This window comes from Lissotriton vulgaris, chromosome 1_1, assembly GCF_964263255.1.
Source record: "Lissotriton vulgaris chromosome 1_1, aLisVul1.2, whole genome shotgun sequence".
In the NCBI taxonomy this organism is placed as follows: domain Eukaryota; kingdom Metazoa; phylum Chordata; class Amphibia; order Caudata; family Salamandridae; genus Lissotriton; species Lissotriton vulgaris.
The window spans coordinates 467514744-467535669 of record NC_141685.1 but is presented as its reverse complement, the minus strand read 5'-3'; the positions used below and the strand labels follow the sequence as shown (position 1 = coordinate 467535669).

The 20926-nt window shown below is 44.5% G+C and overlaps 1 protein-coding gene across 1 annotated transcript in view; it reads left to right on the top strand.

Annotated features, from left to right (window-relative positions):
• The window catches only part of DNAI4 (dynein axonemal intermediate chain 4), a 641148-nt gene that overhangs the window by 88940 nt on the left and 531282 nt on the right, over window positions 1-20926 (top strand). Inside the window, exon 5 of the mRNA XM_086953805.1 lies at window positions 7820-7976. Coding sequence (XP_086809931.1) covers window positions 7820-7976 — 157 coding nt within the window. The remainder of the gene's footprint in view (window positions 1-7819; window positions 7977-20926) is intronic.

Sequence of the window (20926 nt, the reverse complement as noted above, 5' to 3'; positions counted from 1 at the left end):
TTGTATATGTGATGTATATATTGTATATTGTATTGTATGTAGAGATGACTATAATTTAAGGTATTTCCATTTGTTTGTATAATTTTGTTGATATTATACTGTTTGTGCTCCACCTTATCTTGAGATACATGCCTATGTGATTGTAATTTGTGAATGCATTTTTCTAACAAAATTATTTTGATACATCAGGGTTTTTAGTTTATCCCTATATGCAAATAAATATTTGAATTGATCCCTCTGTAATATTTTGTATTTTTCACATCTTCTTGATGTTTATGCTCATCTATATGAGGGTAATTTGGGCCTGACCCCTAATTTTTTTTCTAGTCATATTAATAGAAAGCATAGGCAAGAGGTCGTGGGATAGAAATTTAGGGCCAGATGTGCATCGTTTTTTGATTGTGCAAGTAGCCCGATTCATTAAAGCAGCCCATTTGCGACCACAAAAAAGCCTTCTTACATGTACCAAACCATATTTTGTGATTCAGTAACACATTGCCAAATAGCAAATTGGGTTAGCGATTCGGTATTAGGAAGGGGTGTGTTAAGGGCAGCCCTTCCTAATAGTGACACAGTAGTATTTTTGAATAATTTGCAAATAAAATGCTGTCACAAACATTCAAATTTTACCACCTACTTCAAATAGGTGGAAACTCATTCGCAAACGAGAAGGGATCGCAAGGGGACCCCTTTCACCTTGTGAATGTATGCTAAAACGTCTTTTAAGAGCAATACTTACTCTTAAAAAATGAAAAGAAAACTTACAATTTTTGTCTTTGAAACGCATCCCATTTTCCTTTACATTTGCATTTACATTAAAAAAATTGCTTTAGTTAAAAGAAAACACAGACATAGTGGTCTGCTGGCATCAGCATGCCCCCATCCCTGTGTTTTTAGCAATTCCCAATAAGTCGCAAATTATGACCTACCTTATGAATACTGATGAAATAGGTCAATTTTCGAATTACTGGGAATCGCAAATGGTGTAAAACACATTGTTGTACATAGTTGTTTGCGATTTCCTTACTCTATAGGCCAGATGTGGAGCACTGCAACTTGTGGCTTCTGATAATAAAATATGACTCCAGCCTTACCTTTAATCCTGTTTGTTAGGGTATCCCCTTGTTAGGCCACCTGCAGTGCCATGGACTCCTCAAATGTTACTTTATTAAACTGCAAACAGTGACCCCTCCCTTTAAAAAATAAATAAATATATATATATATATATATATATATATATATATATGTATATCAATGTTCCCTCTATTTTTTTCCCCTGTGTGCAGCAGTGTAGGGTCTCTGTGCGCTGCAGCCATGGCTATGTGCGCCAGGAACCAGACCGTGTGTGTGTACAGCACCAAATATCCCTCCAAACTTTTGCTTAAAAATCTGAAAAGATGGTGCATTTCCACACATACCGTGCCACGTTAAACTATACTATGTTGTGTGGTTAGGTTTGCCGTAATTTTTTGCTGACAAAATAGCAAATACAAGTTCAAAGCACTTAAAGTCCCGGCAGGCCTTCATCGGCGGCGCACGGACCTTGCCTTGTCGTTTCTAGGCAAAGTGGAGATGCATGGGCTCTAAGAAGGAGTGAAAAAAACAACACAGCCTCATTAACAAGTAAATGCAAGACCTGTGAAGTACTCAGGTGAGGCTGTGTGCGCGCCCGGGAAGCTGTCTCAGCCTGGGCTACCACAAATGAATGGGTAAATGTGGGGGAGGTTGGGGCTTAAGCCCTTTGAGCCCAATGGGCGTTGCGCACCTGGATGTAAGCACATTCAGAATTTGGACAATTGCGCCTAGAGACAGAGACAGCTTGGGACAGATACAGGCAGATAGGGAAAGAGACAGAGACAGAAAGGGGCAGAGACAGATAGGGACAGAGAGAGACAGAGACAGAGGGGTAGAGAGAGAGAGGAAGGTAGAGGTAGGGAGGTAGAGGGAGGGAGGGAGGGTGGGAAGTGGAGGGAGGGAGAAGGGGGTAGAGGGTTGGAGAGGGAGGTAAGGGAGGTAGAGAGGGAGGGAGATGGATAACTGGTAGATGGAGAGAGAGGTAGAGGGAGGTAGAGAGAGGGAGAGGTAGCGGGAGGAAGAGGGAGGTAGGGAGGGAGGTTGAGGGACAGGGACGGAGAGGGAGAGAGAGAGGGAGAGGGAGTGACAGAGAGGTAGGGGGGTAGAGGGAGAGAGGGACAGAGGTAGATGGAGAGGGAGGGACAGTGAGGGAGAGGGAGGGACGGACGGAGGGAGAGGGAGGTAATAGGAGGTAGAGAGGGAGAGGAGGGGACAGAGAGGGAGAGGGAGAGGGAGAGGGAGGGAAAGGGAGGTGGAGGGAAAGGGAGGTGGAGGGAGAGGGAGGTGGAGGAAGAGGGAGAGAGAGGTAGAGAGAGAGGGAGCTATAGAGAGAGGGAGCTGTAGAGAGAGGGAGCTGTAAAGAGAGGGTGCTATAGAGAGAGTGGGAGCTAGAGGAAGAGGGAGCTAGACGGAGGGACGGAGAGGGAGAGGTAGGGGTAGGGGAAGGTAGAAGGAGAGGGAGGTAGAGGAGGGAAAGAGAGAGGGAGGGAGAGGGAAGGACAGAGAGGTAGAGGGAGGGAGGTAAAGGGAGAGGGAGAGGGAGGGACAGAGAGGTAGAGGGAGGGAACGAGAGAGGTAGGTAGAGGGAGGGAAAGAGAGAGGTAGGTAGAGAGAGAGAAGGAGGTAGAGGAAGAGGGAGGGAGAGGGAGGGAGGGACAGAGCGGGAGAGGTAGGTAGAGACAGGGAGGGAGGGAGAAGGAGGGAAAGGGAGAGGGAGGGACAGAGTGGGAGAGGTAGGTATAGACAGAGGGAGGGAGAGAGAGCTAGAGGGAGAGGGAGGGACAGAGGTAGAAGGAGGGAAAGGGAGAGGGAGGTAGAGGGAGGGACAGAGAGGTAGAGGGAGGGAGGTAAAGGTAGAGGGAGGGACAGAGAGGTAGAGGGAGGGAAAGGGAGAGGGAGGTAGAGGGAGGGACAGAGAGGTAGAGGAAGAGGGAGGGAGAGCGAGGGAGAGAGCAGGAGAGGTAGGTAGAGACAGAAGGGGAGGTAGAGGAAGAGGGAGGGAGAGGGAGAGGGAGGGAAAGGGAGGGACAGAGCCGGAGAGGTAGGTAGAGACAGAGAGGGAGGGAGAGGGAGGGACAGAGCTGGAGAGGTAGGTAGAGACAGAGAGGGAGGTAGAGGGAGAGAGAGGGAAAGGGAGAGGGAGGGACAGAACTGGAGAGGTAGGTAGAGATAGAGAGGGAGGGAGAGGGAGGGAGGGACAGAGAGGTAGAGGGAGGGAAAGGGAGAGGGAGGTAGAGTGAGGGACAGAGAGGGAGAGGTAGGTAGAGAAAGAGGGAGGTAGAGGGAGAGAGCTGTAGAGGGAGGTAGAGGGAGGGAGGGAGAAGGAGATCGAGGTAGGGAGAGGTAGAGTATTTGCTACTTCTGTGGACATTGTGGACAATGTGCAGCCTTTAATTTTAAACTTTTGTGTGTTCTAGGAGCGAAGTTGAATGTTTTCAGATATGTTTTTGTCCTACCCTAACAAGGGTGTAAACGTTGATTTATGTGTTTCATTGGTAGTAAGGTCAAAATGTCCGGTCTTAATTTCGGAGGTCGGTTGTGGGGTAGAACATTAGCGTCAAACAGCCCGTGCATTGTTCATAATAAAATCAGTGTTGAGGCAATGCTATCGTTATTTTAAGAGAGCAATGAGGCTTTGTTGCTTAGTAGTATAGAGTATAGCCCTCATATGCTAGAGTCTGCATCAGGGCCATCGGATACTTTTAGGTCGACAATATACTTCCTAAATTACATTTCACATCACTATATACCACTTCATAACACACCATACCACTCAACTCAGCGCCACTTCATAACAATACACTCAACTCCACGTTAGAAGGCTTCACTCCACGCCACTTTGCACCAGTAATTTTTAGCCATACTGAATAGCAGCCACACTGCTGTACAACATGGCTAAGACAAATTAGAAAAGCTGTAGGCGAGATCTATTGGCTATGCCAGTGCTTGGTGTTTATACTTAAGCATACATTATTGGATCTCCTTCATATTTTGTCACTTTTGATGTCAATACCAGCTGGGTAACAGGAGTTTTAAATGCATCACTGCACGAATGGACCATCTCAGTCTCCTTGCCCACTCTGTCTTGTTTATTGCTCTCTATCTAGTGTAAACCTATATTAGAAGCAGAGTTGACTGATCTTTTTCCGCACAATAACTACAAGTTAAAGGCATTCAATGCTCTATTATTTCAATCTCCATTTGTTTTCGTTAGTATACTGCTGATTTTTTTGTGTTGTCTGGTACATCGTTTTCAGAATACTGGGTATGTTGTGGTACATATATAATTTCTGAATGGCCTTCAAGACGATGTGGTTCATTAAAAAAAATGATGTCCATTCAATGCCAAGAGGATCTCGTTTTTTCCCATTAGACGTTCAATCAAAAAGTTTTGCTTTCAACTTAAGTTCAGTTCAAGATCTAAAGAAATCTGGCCTTGGTTTAAGTTTCATCTGCTTCCCAAGTCGAATTGAAAAGTGTCTCATTACTTCATCTTTGCAGTGTTTCATTGTCATCGTGTGTCAACAGAAGCAGTATTGGTCCAGACGATTTTGACTCCAACGTTTTTTTTCTGTTTTTGCCATTGCCAATTTATAGTTTTTCGAGAAAGTCAGAATTGCTTTTTGAGCAGATAGTAACTTATGGCTCCTCTTCCTAATTCTCATCAGAATGGGAAATTTGTTCCATTGCGTTAATTTGCGGCAATTGATGTGTAAACCTTTCTTGTCACTACTGAAACCCGAAATCTTTTGACTGTAGTCTTCATATTTTGTGCCACTTTGAACTATCTGCACTACAGTTTTCATTTTTTTGAAACGCGTCTGGCTTAACAGTGGATACCTGAGCCCTGGCGAGGTGACTGTTGGCAAGTTGTTCGCAATAAAGAAAAGAAATGAACTATTTGAATTTCCTGAGGCTTTTTTTCTGTGTGCTACCTGAAGGTTGGATAAAATATGGCTTTTCACAGCCGTTCAAGATGAGCGCACTGCCCTGCAGGTCCGTTCTGGCTCCATGCCAGGAGATAGAAATATCGGGAGGAAATGGTGCTGGTTTCAGTTCAGGGCTGCAGCCTGCACAAGTTTGTGTGAACTTCTACAAAGCAGAGCAGTAACAGAGCCGGGGCTTTTGTATGAACCCACAAGGGTTTTATTTTGTAAAAAATTAAATGTATGGAAGCGCACCCCATCGGAAAATAGAGATGGACTACAAACACCATGAGGCTGTGAGAGCGCCACGCCCACTTGGGCAGGTGTGTTGAATTAAAACGGTTTGTCTGCAGCGGGACCTTTCATTTCTTATCTTGCCACTTATGAAAGGATTTGGATTCCTGAAACATGTCTGACTTAACAGTGGATGCCTGAGCCCTGGCGAGGTGACTGTTGGCAAGTTGTTCGTATTCAAGAAAAGAAACGAACTATTTGAATTTCCTGAGGCTTTTCTTTCTGTGTGCTACCTGAAGGTTGGATATATATATATATATATATATATATATATATATATATATATATATATATATATATGTAAATGTATTTGAGCTTATATAGCGCACAGCTACCCACAAAGGGTTTCCCGGCGCTTGCTTAGGGAACCCGTCCTGGTATTCCCCTGTGAGATAACCCCGGCAGGGTATCCACAAGGTGAAAGCCAGGCATCCCGCCGCGAGGGGCCGTTGTGGAGATTAAGCAAGCTATTGCCCAGAGTCGCAGAGTGTGAACCCGTGAGTTGAGAAGGCACCGGAGCGAGAATTATCGAGTCCGTGGAATTTTTCGAGCCCAAGACCCGCAGAGGCAGGGAATTGAACCCTGGTCCAGGGCCGATCTCAGCTTCCGGGTCTGCCGCCTCTAACCCCTGAGCCACACTTCTCTCTATATACATATATATATATATATACATATATACGGTGTTCCTGTTTCACCAATCCGTGGTGAAAAGAAGATCAGGTAAGGACCTCTTAGCGTGAATTTTCCTTATTAAATCAGGTGAAAAGAAGCAGCAACGATATTGTCCAGTGAAGAATGAATATTTATTTCACACAGATGAAATAAAAAGATATGGTGTCGTCCATGACGCGTTTCACTCCTGAAAGGAGCTTGTTCACATATATATATATATATGCAACTAGGTTTTATTATTTTAAAATGAAGTTAGTACATTATGTTTCTTTGAGAACCTTAAGGTCAAAACCTCTTTCTAGGCATGTTGGGAGGTAATCTGAATGAAGTCAAACATGAGCCGATTGTAGTGACCCTGCCTTTCTTTCTGTTGTGTGCTTTCTTGCCAATAGGATAATATATTGCTACTTCTTAATAATTCTCAGGAATAAAACTATAATTACCTTACTATTATGTTGGGGAACAAAACTAGAATAATTTCACAGTTGTCCACTTCACCAGCTGCAAAACGTTTTGAAGCAATTCATGCTACATAAACTATTAGCAATCAAATGAATGAACTAACCATGAATTGTGTGGATTCGAAACGCATTGGCTCTTGTGAGCTCGGGGGATTGTGTATATATTGTGCCGTAAGGAGTTTTCCTCTTGTGTAAGCAACATTGTTTTGAAGACATAACGCCCGGTCTCTTGGCCTAGGCAGGACAATTAACAATGTCTAGTTAAGAATCTAACGTCCACTTGGTGCCTTATGTTAAAACTAGGACTGGTGTTGTACTTTCAATGTTAATTTTATTTCACACGATTGTCTCAGTTTGTTTCACTTGTCATTTTTTGTCTTTGAATTTTTTCGTTTTTAAATGGAATATAATATTGTGTAAACATTTGTTTTTGTAAATGCGGTGTTCTGTAAATGGAAGGTTTCTTTTCTAAGACATGAAAAAAATATTTATTTGCTTTTCTAATCTAAATAATTTAAAATAAGCTAAATAAAGCAATAAGAACCCTAGAATTGATGGTCTAGGGTATTCTCTTTAAAGTCTGCAAACTAGTCCTTCTGGACACATTCTTTTCTCTTGTTTTTACAGTGGTCCATTCAAGGAGGTTTTAGGACTAGAGCCTTCTTTGTTCTCAGTATTTTTGTGGGCAGCAGCCAGCACCCACCTCAGATTGACCATTCACACACAAAATGTTGGAGATCATCTCAGGATAATGCTAAAGAGAGATATACTGAGCATGGTAATGTTCGGGATTTTATCTCACTTGTCCTGATGGGTGGAATCTTCAGTGCAAAACCAATGTAGCTACTGTTGGCACATATTCATGGTCATTTAAATTAAAATGGAGTTTCATTTACCTGTGGTCACTAACCTAATGTATATGGGTACCAGTAAGCATTACCCCTGCATGCAGCTAGATTTGTGTGAATGAAACGAGGGGTGTGCGTCCTTAAGACTGTGGTTGTAGTGACCAGTTTGGGATCCTCTATCCTAGTGCACGCCTTGGGCGTTGGTTTTGCAGTTATGTGGTTTCTTGGAATTGGGAACTCTGAAAATTAAAAAAACACAAGAGAACTTTGAAGGCTTTGGTAAGAGTGGAATGAGACTGCTGGCACATTCAGATCAGAACATTCATCTTTGCAATGCCCTTTCCCTATTTCATTGATAAATCTGATCTAATTTGTTTAACGTTTGGAGCAAAAAAATCCAAGTGTATAAGAACTCTGTGACTGTAGTTCTCTTGCGCTAGTTAAATCGCTTAATAGCAACGTGTCTTTCTTAGTTTTTCATTCCTAAAGTACTACTACTTCCAAAGCACAGATTAGTAGTGTCTTTTTTTTGTTTGTTTTACAGATATACAAATTCGGAGAGATGAGATCCGGGAACACCTGACTGAGCAAGATCTTAATAAGGTTGTGGATGTATTCTTAACAGAGACAGAAACACTATGGTTTTTGGACATGCCTGCTTTGTTGGTATCAGTGGACGCTGAAGAAGCAGAACAAGTCAAGTATGTTTATTTTAAAACATAATACTATTCTGTTTACTTCAGAAGGTAGCATCAGCACATAATAAGTATGTACAAATGAGAAACAACCTTTACATCGCAGTAATTACATCGCACTACCTTTACATAGCAGTCATTACTTCGCAACATCCTTTACATAGCATGTCATTACAACGCAGCCATTTCATTGCATGTCACTACAACGCATGTCACTACAATGCAGGCAATACATCGCAAGTCATTACAATGCATACCATTACAATGCATAGTACCCTTACACTATCCAACACTTACATTACTGTTTCACTCATTGGAGTTAGAATAGTAATTTTTACCCCTACACTATCCAACATTTACCCTACTGTTGCACTAACTGGAGTTAGAATAGTAATTTCTACCCCTACACTATCCAACACTTACCCTAAATGCGTTGTAATGGTATGCATTGTAATGGTATGCATTGTAATGGTATGCGTTGTAAAGGTATAATGCGATGTAATGGAATGCGTTGTAAAGGAAGTTTCTTAAAATGCGATGTAATGGCATGTAATGTAAAAGAATGCATTGTAAAGGATGTTGCGATGTAAAAACTGCATTGTAAAAGCATGCATTGTAAATGTAGGCGTTGTAACGTCATACATTCTGTACAAATACAGATAGCTGGTCTGGGTCGACTTGTAAAATCAATTTTCTTGACAGTGGGCTCTAGTCAAGGAAAAAACCTTAAAAAGTATGGGTGCTAGGCAGGCCATTATGGTGGACGCAAGTTAGATTGGCTCCGTCAGCCAGATACTGAAATCAGTCGCATCAAGACACAGCTGGCTGCCTAAAACGTCTGCTTTGGTCCCCCAGACAGGGCTTGCGTGAAGACTGCTGCAATGTATCGTTTGGGGCCTGTGTGCCACTGCCGGGGGCCAGGGAAGACTGTGAGGAGGAGACCAACAATTTGAGGACGGTACTGTTGTTCGCAGTGGCGGTTGGACACCAAATCCAGCCTGCTAATTTGCGCTGCGGTTGAGACCTCCTGGGCCGCACTTTCATACCATGAATGGACAGTGGCGATGGCGGGGGCCAATGGAGACGCAGCAACGATAACAGAGCCGCTTGCCCAGGAGGCTCCTGTGATATTTGGCCATCGTGGGAGCTGGTGAGTGAAAAAGGCTGATCTGGGAATGATCTGCCGTCTAGAGGCTCCCAGCCCCCGCGGGTGGTGCTGCTTGGGCAGTGGACATCTCGTTGACGCCAGGCCCCCACGCTCCATGCGGGTTGCAGATGTGTGACTGGGGCCTAAAAGGAGAGGCGTCTTAAAATAAGAATGTGGGACGCAGATTCCCCCCGGGGAGTATTTGGCCCTGTCGGCTGTGAAACCAGGGACCGTACCACTGTGATCAGGATGCCCCCGGATGCTGTTCTCACCTCCGAGAGGCACTGGATTACCGAGGTCCTGATTGGGTGTGGTTGAGGGGCTCCCCCACTCGAGACGTGTCGTGGCAGTGTAGCCTGGGCCTAAGAAGGAGGCCTAAAAACTCATGACTCAGACTCCTTTGGAGCACCCAGCCCTGGCGGCTATGGCACTGGGGATTACATTGGTGTAGCAGAGACGCCCTTGAGTGTTGTGTTGTGTACCTACTGGGTGGCCCGGTGTGCGATGTGGCTGGCCAGCGCTTCATGGTGCCTACCAGGCGGGGGGACCTCCATGTGAATTCCATAGGTGCTGAATAATATCAAAGCTAAGTGATTGAAATAAGGCCAGGGCTTGCTGTATGTGGGACTGCCAGAACTGAATAGCCATTGACACCCTCTCCCTGTAGTGGGGCTGAGCCTTGCATTCACACAGTGTTAAGTTAGCATGAGCTTTTTAGAAGTTTAAACACCATTTTACCTTTCTGCTGTCTTTTGCACATGGCACACACTTTACAAATTGTTTAGAGTTAGGCTGAGTGTTTATGTTTCACATGAGAATAACTTGTTTTTCTACATCACTAGACTTGCTTTGTAACGTTAGTCAGAACAGTGAGTGCCGAGGCGTTCAAGTTTATTTCAACACTGTGGCTGTTGTTCGAACTGATCAGCGCACATTCTAGACATAACACATATGCAGCTGCGGCCACCTCAGATACTGGCGCCTTTAATAATGCACTGTGTAGGCATGATTGAACACACTTGGAGAACATTTGTATGCTGAGAGCTTGTGCAGAAATTGATGTGATTCACTCCTGCTCATTCTTGAGGTATGGGGTCGCCTATGCAAGCCTAAGAGACCTTCTGTAGTTATAAAATAACCTACTAGAGAGGGAGGGTGAAATATAGCTATGTATTTAACCTGTTTCCATTTAGCATTATAACATGTTTTCTCCCTTTCCTGCACTTGAGATCACGGCTTTAAAATAAATATTTTAAACTTGCACGTGTCTCCCTCTACTCCCTGTTCCGGACTGGTATGAGAGTATAACGAAAGAGTGTTCATGTTTCCCACTTTTCCTGAGGTAACCTAAGTCGCATGTTCTAGGGTGTCTAATCATTGGTTTCTTTGCTTTAGGACTAAGAGCTAATGTGACACTGATTGCTAGTCTGGTAGGGGATTTTGGGTACTAAGGTAAGTTTTTGGCACACCCTGATTCACTGAGGTCCTGAGTCTCTGTGCACAGTTCTGTGTCTGAGCAGAATCCCTGCTATCCCTATTGTTGGTGGATACCTCTATGGGCGGTGTAAGCACTGTTGGAACCAGGACCACTGGCCCACTTAGGGTAGCATGGCACAGAGGGGGAAGGCTAACTCTAGAAGGCAATTGTGACGTACTTGCGCAGCACACACTACAACACCCCAGTGCAAACCCACCAAAAATGACACCACACCGTCTTAGTTAAATAGAAAATAGAGAGGCTTTATCTTCTTGCATTAAAAAGGGGGATGAAGTTTCCAATAGTTAATAAATTAGGACTTCGAACATTCCATTTTTGGATTAGCTGCACAATAATCAGAGAACCAGGTATTTAAATACATTCAACTAGGCAATCAGCAGGTAAGTATATTGCACATAAATCAATAGGAACATGCAGCAGTTTAAACCAAGCAGTTAAGTGCATTAAATACTCAATTAGCAAATATATGTATCAATTTGGAAGAAGCATGTAAATACATTAAGTTTTTGATTTAGCAGGAATTTGCATCAATTTGAATCAAGCAGATAAATACATTAAGATTAGAAAATCAGTGGTTCCATATCCAGAGTGCGCTGTCTCTTCCTAGCTCCTGCGCAAGAAAGTGCTTATGGATGCTTAACTTCAGAGTGAAGGACCGGGTTTTTAGAACCCAGCGGCGTCAGGGAGAACGCCTGAAACCTTCGAGTTCCCCTGTCTTGGCAAACAGAGACACGAGATACTTCTTGATGACGTCAAAGACCAAAGTTTATTGGCTGCAACCAGGAACAGAGATCTACGAAGCACACACGGGTGGTTCGTCAGAGACTGCACAAATTCAATAAGCGGAGCATGGTCTTTTATGTCAAAAATAAAGCCTCAGGCAACATTTCAAATTAGCATTCGGTGCATACAAACTGACCAATGACAGTGTAACATTTTGAAAGTAGCGTATGACGACAATCTCAGACAATCCCATTTTCCTTTGTGCAGCCCACCAGAAATGACCACGCACATTCCCAAGTTTCCTGTTCTATCAGGCCGGACAAACCCATCATAAAGCCTTCAACCCAAATCAATGATTATGTCGTAAAGGAAAGGCAGAAACAGATTGGAAAGGAGATAGAAAGGTGGGAGCAGTGTACCATAAACTCGGGCACATCCTGCTCTTTGATCTTTATCAGACCAGCTGCTGAACAAGGAACTGGCTCAGCGAGGTCGGCCTCGGGCAAGGAGTCATTTCGGCCAGGTCACCCAGAAGTCAGCTAAGGCATACGTGTGTCAAGGACTCGTTCGGCCACAGTCATCGGGCCTATGTTAGGGCAACCACACAAAATGGCTGCCGTATACAAAATGGAACCCGGAGGTTCAAACTAAATCCTCGAATATAGAGTGTTCTCCTATATCGATTCATACGAAAACACTCAGACACGCTACACTCGCCATTTGCGGTCTGCTGACACCAAAATCATCCATTTCCGACAATCTTTAGTGAATGGGTTCGGAACCATCGAACCCAGTTCGCGAACCACGGAACCACAGACCATCCTTTTGCCCCTACATAGGCAACAGACCCAAACCCATGTTAATCTGAATCCGGATCTATATTCATCAGATCATCGATATGTTACTGTAGCATCATCCTATTACTTAGTACCTCTCTCTGGACAGGTCTCCTTGCACACGAAGTAGCACAGAGGCCACAAATAGCAGGAGCACACTGTACGCAGAGACAGAACATGAAAAGGATTGCTAAGACCATCCCAATGACCATCAAAATCTTCCAACCCCAAGTGGATATCAATCCCCATAACCATCCCATCAACGACCAATCTCCTTTGTCCAAATGGACAGAGTCGGAGATTTTATGCAATTTGGAAATGGCCTGGAAGACTGATGGAGCGTTGTCTGGAATGGAAACGCAGCAGCTCGATTGAATCAGCTTACAAACTCCACCTCGATCTGCTAGAATAACATCAAGGGCAACTCTATTTTGAAGTGTCATAAGTCTATCCGACTGGAGCTCAGCAGTCAGGTTACCAAGGGCACCAGCATTTTCGACTATGGTGGACTCAACCACTCTCGTCAACTGGCGAATATTCCTACTGTTAGCCATAGGTCCCCAGAACGGCAGAAAACCCTTAAAGAAATCTCCCAGTTCTTGTCCTGCAGTGTCTTCTCGACTAAAGACACCTCTAGCAACTCTTGTCTTATGGTAATCTGCAGCAGCTGTAAAAGTGGGAGGTAACAGAAAGGAAACAAAACATGTGCCCGAGAAGTCGGGGGGCAACCATGTATACGCTTTGTCGTAGCAAACAAAGTAGTACCCTTGGCAGTTAAAAACGCTGGGGAAGACTGAGACGCAAATACATAAGTCTCAGTGCAGACACTCTTCCCTAACTGAGCCTTCGGATTCTTGCCATTGCCCTGCAGACAATAGTGGCCCTGATGGGGCACTATCCAAATCGGTGGAGAACATTTCGCTCGCTGGTTAATACTCAGACTAACTCCATATCCAGTAACGTTCCAACCAATGTAGGCTAGTGTCTCATCTCTCGGAATAGTCTCATACGAACTAATCCCTCTAATCATGTCGACAATGCCTTTAACTATAGCGCTATTCTTTGGGTTGTCTTTCAGTGAACGTTGGAGGTAGACACTATGGGCATAGATAAACATCGTTCTGTAAGCCCAAATTGAACCATTAAAGCTAAAGGGCAAAACTAAATAAGGAATACCCTTATCGGTTGTATGAGGCATCAAACCACAAATCCAACAGTTTGTCGTGTTCATCACTAACTGGTGTTGGTGCAGAAGTTGGATGAAGGAATTGTTAGCAAATTCCAATCGTCTGACTATCTCATGCTCATGCAAAGGATGGAAAGAATGAGAAGAAATAGTAGGTGAAGGTGTAGGTTGCACAGTGGGATTAAACGTCATTTTAAAAGAAAATGTTACATAACCAGCTATAAATATCATAAAGCTCAATAGTAAAAATAGACATGGTATCAAAAAACTTTTCTTCGATATTATTTTACATATTCGTTTTCTAAAAGTCCGTGTCTGTACAGGTCTCTCCAACTCAAAGAAATCCATCCTAAACTAAATGTGCTGCCCGCGGTGGTAGGCTGATTCTGCTCAGGAATGCCTCTGCTAACCCAGGAAGGCTGCCTTGGGCCAACAGAACCCTCGACCTAGTGTCTCAGGCTTGCACTCCAAAGACTGATGGCAACCGCGACCCTAGCAGCAAGAACCGGATGGCGGTTCAAGAAAAACAAAAATGAGTAGATCCTTGGTGGAGAGTTAACCTGCAAACAGAAAAAAATCGTCAAGCTTTATTAGTCTTTATTCATTTGTCCGTAACTCTCGGTCTCAGATTATAGCGGCTCTTTCCAGCTAATTCTTGATCAGCGAACAAAAGGTGAGGCTCTGTAGTGTCCAATCGATCTGCAGGAGGTACTGATTCTTGCAAAATCGTGTCGCTCTCTTTCTCTGAGTTTGTTGCAATCAGTTGAGCATCGCTGAACGGTATAAACCGTGAGACAACTTCCGTCTCAGAGTCTGCAAGTCCCTCCTGGACCCACTTATTGTATGGCAAGGGCAGAGGTGCCCTTTTAGTATGGGATCCGTGGATCCAGTTCCGCTTGCCTCGCACTCGGACCGCAGATCTTGTTGATAGGAGCACCTGGTAGGGCCCCGTCCAACGGGGCTGTTCGTTCTTGGTCCGCTGGAAGTTACGTACAAAAACCCACGATCCAGGTTCAATAGAATGGCCTGGATCTTCTGCAGCTTGTGGAAGGCTGTCATGCACCTGTTGGCGTAAAACACTCATTTTAGTTGTCAGTTCACGTAAGTAGTCAAGCAACACAGGATACTCGAGGTCACTGAACCTCGTTGGTCTTGGTACGCCCCAAATATTTGCCGGGCGACCAAACACAACCTCATACGGACTCAAACCCATTCGCGAATGCACAGTCATTCTTGTGGATAAAAGTGCTAATGGCAAGGCATCTGGCTATTGTAAACCAGTGCTCTCTTGAATTTTGGCCAATTTTAACTTAAGAGTGCCATTATAGCACTTGACTAAACCAGCTGATTGGGGGTGATTTGCAGCGTGGAATTTCTGCCTAATTCCAAGACCCTCACACACTCTCTTCATGACTTGACCCACAAATTCACTCTCATTATCACTCCAGATAATTCTCGGCATTCCAAATCTTGGGAAAAACTCTTTTATCAAGACCTTCGCTGTGGACAAGGCAGTATTGTCCTTAAGGGGGTAAGCCTCTACCCATCTAGAAAAGGAGCAAACAACTACTAACACATATTTCAAGTTGTTGCATCTCTCCATCTAGATAAAATCTAGCTGCAAAGCCTCGAACGGATACGTAGGAGGAGCAAAATGACCAGCTGGTGTTGGAGTTCCCTTACCAGGATTATGCATCAAACACACCATACAATTCTTGACCAAATTCTCTGCGCATTTGGGAATTCCCACATTCTGCCAAACAGGGGCCAACAGCTTGCAAATCCCTTTCACACTAATATGTGCCATTCCATGAGCCATTGTAAAAACTGGAAGCACATACGCATTAGGCAACATTCATCTCTGATGCTCTGACAAATCAGTCCAACAACCATTCGAATCCAATCTACCCTTGCTTTCTCTCCATTCATTCAACTCTTTCTCTGTGGCTTCACCTTGAATGGATTTCACGCTCTCAATGGTATCTTCACACATACTCTTCTCTGGAACCCATCTCGCTGGGCCCGCAACATACATTCAACTCATCACGTTTCTAGCAGTTTCTTTCGCAACTTTATCCGCAAACGCATTATCACAACCAACATCATCCGTAACCTTTTTATGGGCACTGCATTTTACAATCGCTACTTGCAATGGTAACGTAAGAGATTCGAGAAGTTCATTCACCAGTTGCCCATGCTGGATCTTCGTCCCATGCGATGGCAAAAATCCACGTTTGTGCCACAAACGTCCATAGCTATGAGCCACACCAAACGCATACTGACTATCTGTGTACACATTCACTCGTTTTCCTTTCGCCAACACACACTCTCTTGTAAGTGCAATCAATTCCGCTGCTTGTGCTGAGTTATGTGGGATACGTGCAGCTTCAACAATCGTATGCAAAGTCGTCACAGCATATGCTGCAGTCGTATCACCATTCGGCAACTTAAAGCACGAACCATCAACCCACAAAGCATCATCACAGTCAGGAAGAGGAGTATCCCGGAGGTCCACTCTCCCTTTCGTCTCTTCTTCGGTTCTTAGAAAACAATTGTGCTGTTCTTCACTATCATCATCTGTCTCAAGCGAAATCGGCAACAATGTAGCTGGGTTTAAAGTATTACACCTTTTGATGTGCACATGACTCGCTAACAGTGTAAGCTCATACCCTGACAACCGAGCACTAGTTAAGTGCTGTGTCTTGGTACGATTCAACAAGGTATCCACTGCATGTGGAACCAAAACCACTAACGTGTTATCCATAACCAAACAAGCAGATTGTCGAATTGACACGGCTGCTGCCGCCGCAGCTCTCAAGCAACTCAGCAACGCTCTAGCTACAGGATCTAAAGTCGACGAAAAGTACGCACATGGGCGTTGCTTATCGCCAAACTGCTGAGTCAAAACTGACAATGCACATCCCTCTCTCTCGTGGACATACAATGTGAAAGGCTTACTGTAGTCGGGAGTACACAACACAGGAGCCGAACACAACGCATTGCGTAAATCAGAAAAGCTCTTCTGACATTCGTCAGTCCAAGGAATAGGATTTGGAGTATCCTTAACAGTAAGAGCTATCAAAGGCTTCGCTAACAAGGAAAAATTGGGAATCCACTGTCTACAGTACGACGTGATACCCAAAAACGCACGTACTTCTCTCTGTGTCGTAGGAACACTCATTTTCGCAATAGCCTGAATTCTTTCTGGGGTCAGTTTCCTTCCCTCCTTCGATAATAGGTGACCTAGGTAGGTAACTTCTTGTCGACAGAATTGAAGTTTCGAGAGAGAAACTTTGTGATGACAATCAGATAAATGACGTAATAATGACAAAGTGGCATCCTTACAAATCTCCTCAGTATCGGCGGCAACTAACAAATCATCACCATACTGAATAAGGGCTGCACCTTCAGGTAAAACCAACAGATCAAGTTGTGTCTTTAAAGCTTGACTGTAAATCGATGGACTCTCTCAATAGCCTTGAGGAGCGGGCTTAAAGCGGAAACTTCGTCCTCCTAAAGAGAATCCAAAGATATCCCTACTCTCCATGGCAATCGGGATGCTGAAGAAAGCATTCTTCAAGTCGATCACCGAAAACCAGGTGGCAGAAGCCGGAATCAAAGTCAATAATGCAGTAATGTCAGGCACAACAGGAAATTGTGGAACAACAATTTTGTTCACTTCACGAAGATCGATGACAAATCTATATACAGGAGGCTGTGAAGGATCAGTTCTTTTTAAGACAGGCAAAACAGGACTATTGCACACATTACCTCGCGTTTCTTCAATAACACCCTTGTCAATCAGATAATAAATGATCGCCAAAAGTGCACGCTCACCATCACTTGAGATACGATATTGCGGAATGCGCAGTAACTTAGCATTCGCCTTCAGTGTCACAACATATGGGGGAATATCTAACAGGCCCACATCATTTGGACCCGTAGCCCACAGTGAATCCGGTAACAAAGACAATTCCGATGGAAGACAATCTTTCGACACGTACATCGGAGAGATCACATTCTCACCCAAAGTAAGATGTACTCCTGTCGGAGAACAATACAAAGTCGCATACAATCTCTTCAACAAGTCCAATCCCAACAAATTCTCATTACAAGCTGTAGTCAAAAGAAGGGGTGCTTCAAACCTACGAGGACCAACAGAAAGGGGTAATGGAGCAGAAATCGGATTCGTAACGGGGGCGCCAGAAAAACCTACAGATACATTATTAAAGCCAGACAAAGGTGCGCCAGGGAGTTTAGAGTGCATAATAGAACTCTTCGTAGTACCAGTGTCTAGCAGAAAAGGCTCTGACACACCTGATGCAATCACTTCAACATAAGGTCCGCTCTGATCTACTGGAACTGAAACAACTCCCTCTCTTTGTCCATGGCTGTCCTAACAATTACTACCATTGGCTTCGTCACCTTCAACATAATAATCATCTACGTAGTACTGTGCTGTCCTACCAGACGAATTCTGCTGCTGATCAAAACTATTCATCGAATTCTGCGGAGGCAAAGGACGCACATTCTGTCCGCGACCTCTACCTCTAGGCGCTTGCTGAGCACCTCTACCTCTCACACCAGGAGCACTATTCGCTCGTTGTAGCAAGACCGGACAACTATTCTTGTAATGACCCTCTTCTTTACAATACGCACACTGATTAGGGCCATACGGAAAGCGCTGTTGAGAAGTCTTGTCTCTTTGCGAGTATTTCGAATACTGTTGAGGTTGCTGATAATCACGCTGATTATTAACACGGGGTGGATAAGCTTGTTGTAGAAGAACTTTAGTCTTCAATTCCTTAGTCTTCTTTTCCGCTTTCTCTAACTCATCCTTGCGTCTATTCTCATAGTACTGAGCCGTAGCTAAAATCTGCGCCGATGTAGAGACAGGCCAAGCACTCTCAGAATCCTTCAACTTAGTGCATAACTCGGGAAGAAAATTGTGCACAAATTTGTCGACAAACAATCACTGGCCACCCTCAGTAGCCATATCCTGCCCACTATGATCGACAAAAGTTTCTTCGAAACGCGTGAAAAAATGTGACACAGTCTCATCTTTCTTCTGCTTACATGCAGACAACTTATCCCAATTAACACGTACTTCGGGCATCAAAGTCTTCATGAGATTAATAATCCTACCAGGAAGTTCTGTAATAATATTTTCAGGCTTAGCACCTCCAACTTGTCTATCGTTTGCAGCAACAAGATTAACCCACGAATCACCCAATTCATTATCATGATCCGTATTTCGAATGACATTCCAGATGGGCTGTGGAACAACATTCCCAAACAACATATCTATGTCCGCCAAATTCATGACGCACGAACTCAGTTTGCGTAAGCTCTTTATAATATCCAGCTGGATTTTTCCGCGGATCAGGCAAAGTCTGCTTAAGCGCTAAAACTTCAACACGCTTCCATGGAACATGTACCCACACTCGCTGAAAGTGCGCAACAACAGGGGGAACAGCATTTGCATCAGCAGGTCTCCAAACCGGAGGAACCTCTCGCATCGGATACTGACGCGCTTTTCTCCCAACTGACGCATCGGGCTCAAACAGCCGTTCAGAAGAAGCATTATTTCGAAATGACAATAACGTCGACACTGCTCTCTCGATGTCGAGGAGACTCACAATCGTTCCCTTCGCAAACTCAGAATGCAATCGAAACAACTCTTCAGGAGGTTTACCCACTTCGTCCATCCATTGGTCATGGAGGAACGCACACATGATCTCAAAAACATATCGTTGCTTAGGTGCTTCCCATTGCCGAAAAACATCCATGATACCCTCAAGATCGTACTGAGACGTGTATGTAACCCATCTACGTGCCATGTGATCCAAAACCACTCGTTCATCTGTATCAGGCAACTGACTACGCAACTGTCTACGCGCACTCACAGGAGACATACCCAATTGTCCCAACCAAGGAGTCAGAAAACCAGAAAAGGCAGCAGTCATCAGCTGTCTAGGAGAAGGAGTAGTCGGAAGAATAAGGGAAGACGAAACAGTAGTAGAAGAATCCAAAGTCGGAACTGAAGAAGTGTTAGGGACAGGCATAGAAGTAGTAGTCGTAGAAAAGGGCAAAGTTGGCGGCCCCTGAGGAGGCTGCGCCAAAGGAACAGTAGCCAACGGAAGAGCTGGCTGTAGAGGAATCGCAGGAGGCAAAACAACCGGCAGTTGCACAGCCACCACTGGTGGCGGTGGTGCCGTAGCATTCTGTGCATAGGGTGGCGGTGAATTTAACAGATGCGACATTAAAGGATCATTCGCAAGATCTTTCTCGTCTTTCTGCTCTTTAGGCGGCAAGACTGGGTAGCATCTATCTACCGCTAACTTCCTCACTCTAAGCATCTGTTCACTTTCTTGTTCTTCTTCATTATCTCTATACGCAATGGCAGCTTGCACCATTGACATACCTCGTTCTCGCTTATTCTTTTTCGCTAATTTCATTTCTTTCTGTTTGGCTTCTTTGCGCCATATGCGGAAAGAGTCAAACATCGCCGGCCGGGCTTTCTTCTTGAACAACTTCACCTCAAGGTTATCTAGAATTTCAGTTTCAAAACTACCGTAACGGGGCCACTGTAGGACACCGTCACTCTTTGTATATTTTACCCAGATCTCATTATAACTAATAGGGCCCACACCATGTTTCACATACAAATCGTATGTAGGAGTTCCGATCGGAGGAACCGGGCACGAATCCTCTAACCGGGAATCCCTCGATATACCACAACTAAACAAGTGTCTAAAACTGCTAAAACCAGGCATCTTGCTCACTAGTCTAGCTTCAAACAACAAGGGAAATCTAGAAACGATAGGCTCGTGAATACACGAATCCCTTGGCTTTGGGGCCTGCAGGTACCAAATCAAAGCGATCCACTAAAGGATACCAAACAAACTAAGGACTAGGAGACGCTCCGCTTATACTTAACTGAAATGTCGATGGCGTCACCAGAAGACCCGTCAATCGTCTCGCTCTACAAACGTCTAAGGCTCCAAAACAGGGCGCCAGTCAGGGCAGCAGTCCTTCATAGCCGCCGGAAAGTGGGAAACCTTGCAGCAAAGACTTTCGGACCACGACGACATACAGGGGTCGATGAAGTGGCTGGCCTTCCTCCAGAATTTTCACACGAAGCTTCTCACGAACGTCTGGCTTGGACCGGTACCGCTGAAGTCGCCCTACGTTGGGCGCCAACTGAAGGACCGGGTTTTTAGAACCCAGCGGCATCAGGGAGAACGCCTGAAACTTTAGAGTTCCCATGTCTTGGCAAACAGAGACACGGGATACTTCTTGATGACGTCAAAGACCAAAGTTTATTGGCTGCAACCAGGAACAGAGATCTACAAAGCACACACGGGTAGTTCGTCAGAGACTGCACAAATTCAATAAGCGGAGCATGGTCTTTTATATCAAAAATCAAGCCTCAGCCAACATTTCAAATAAGCATTCGGTGCATACAAACTGACCAATGACAGTGTAACATTTTGAAAGTAGTGTATGACGACAATCTCAGACAATCCCATTTTCCTATGTCCAGCCCACCAGAAATGACCACGC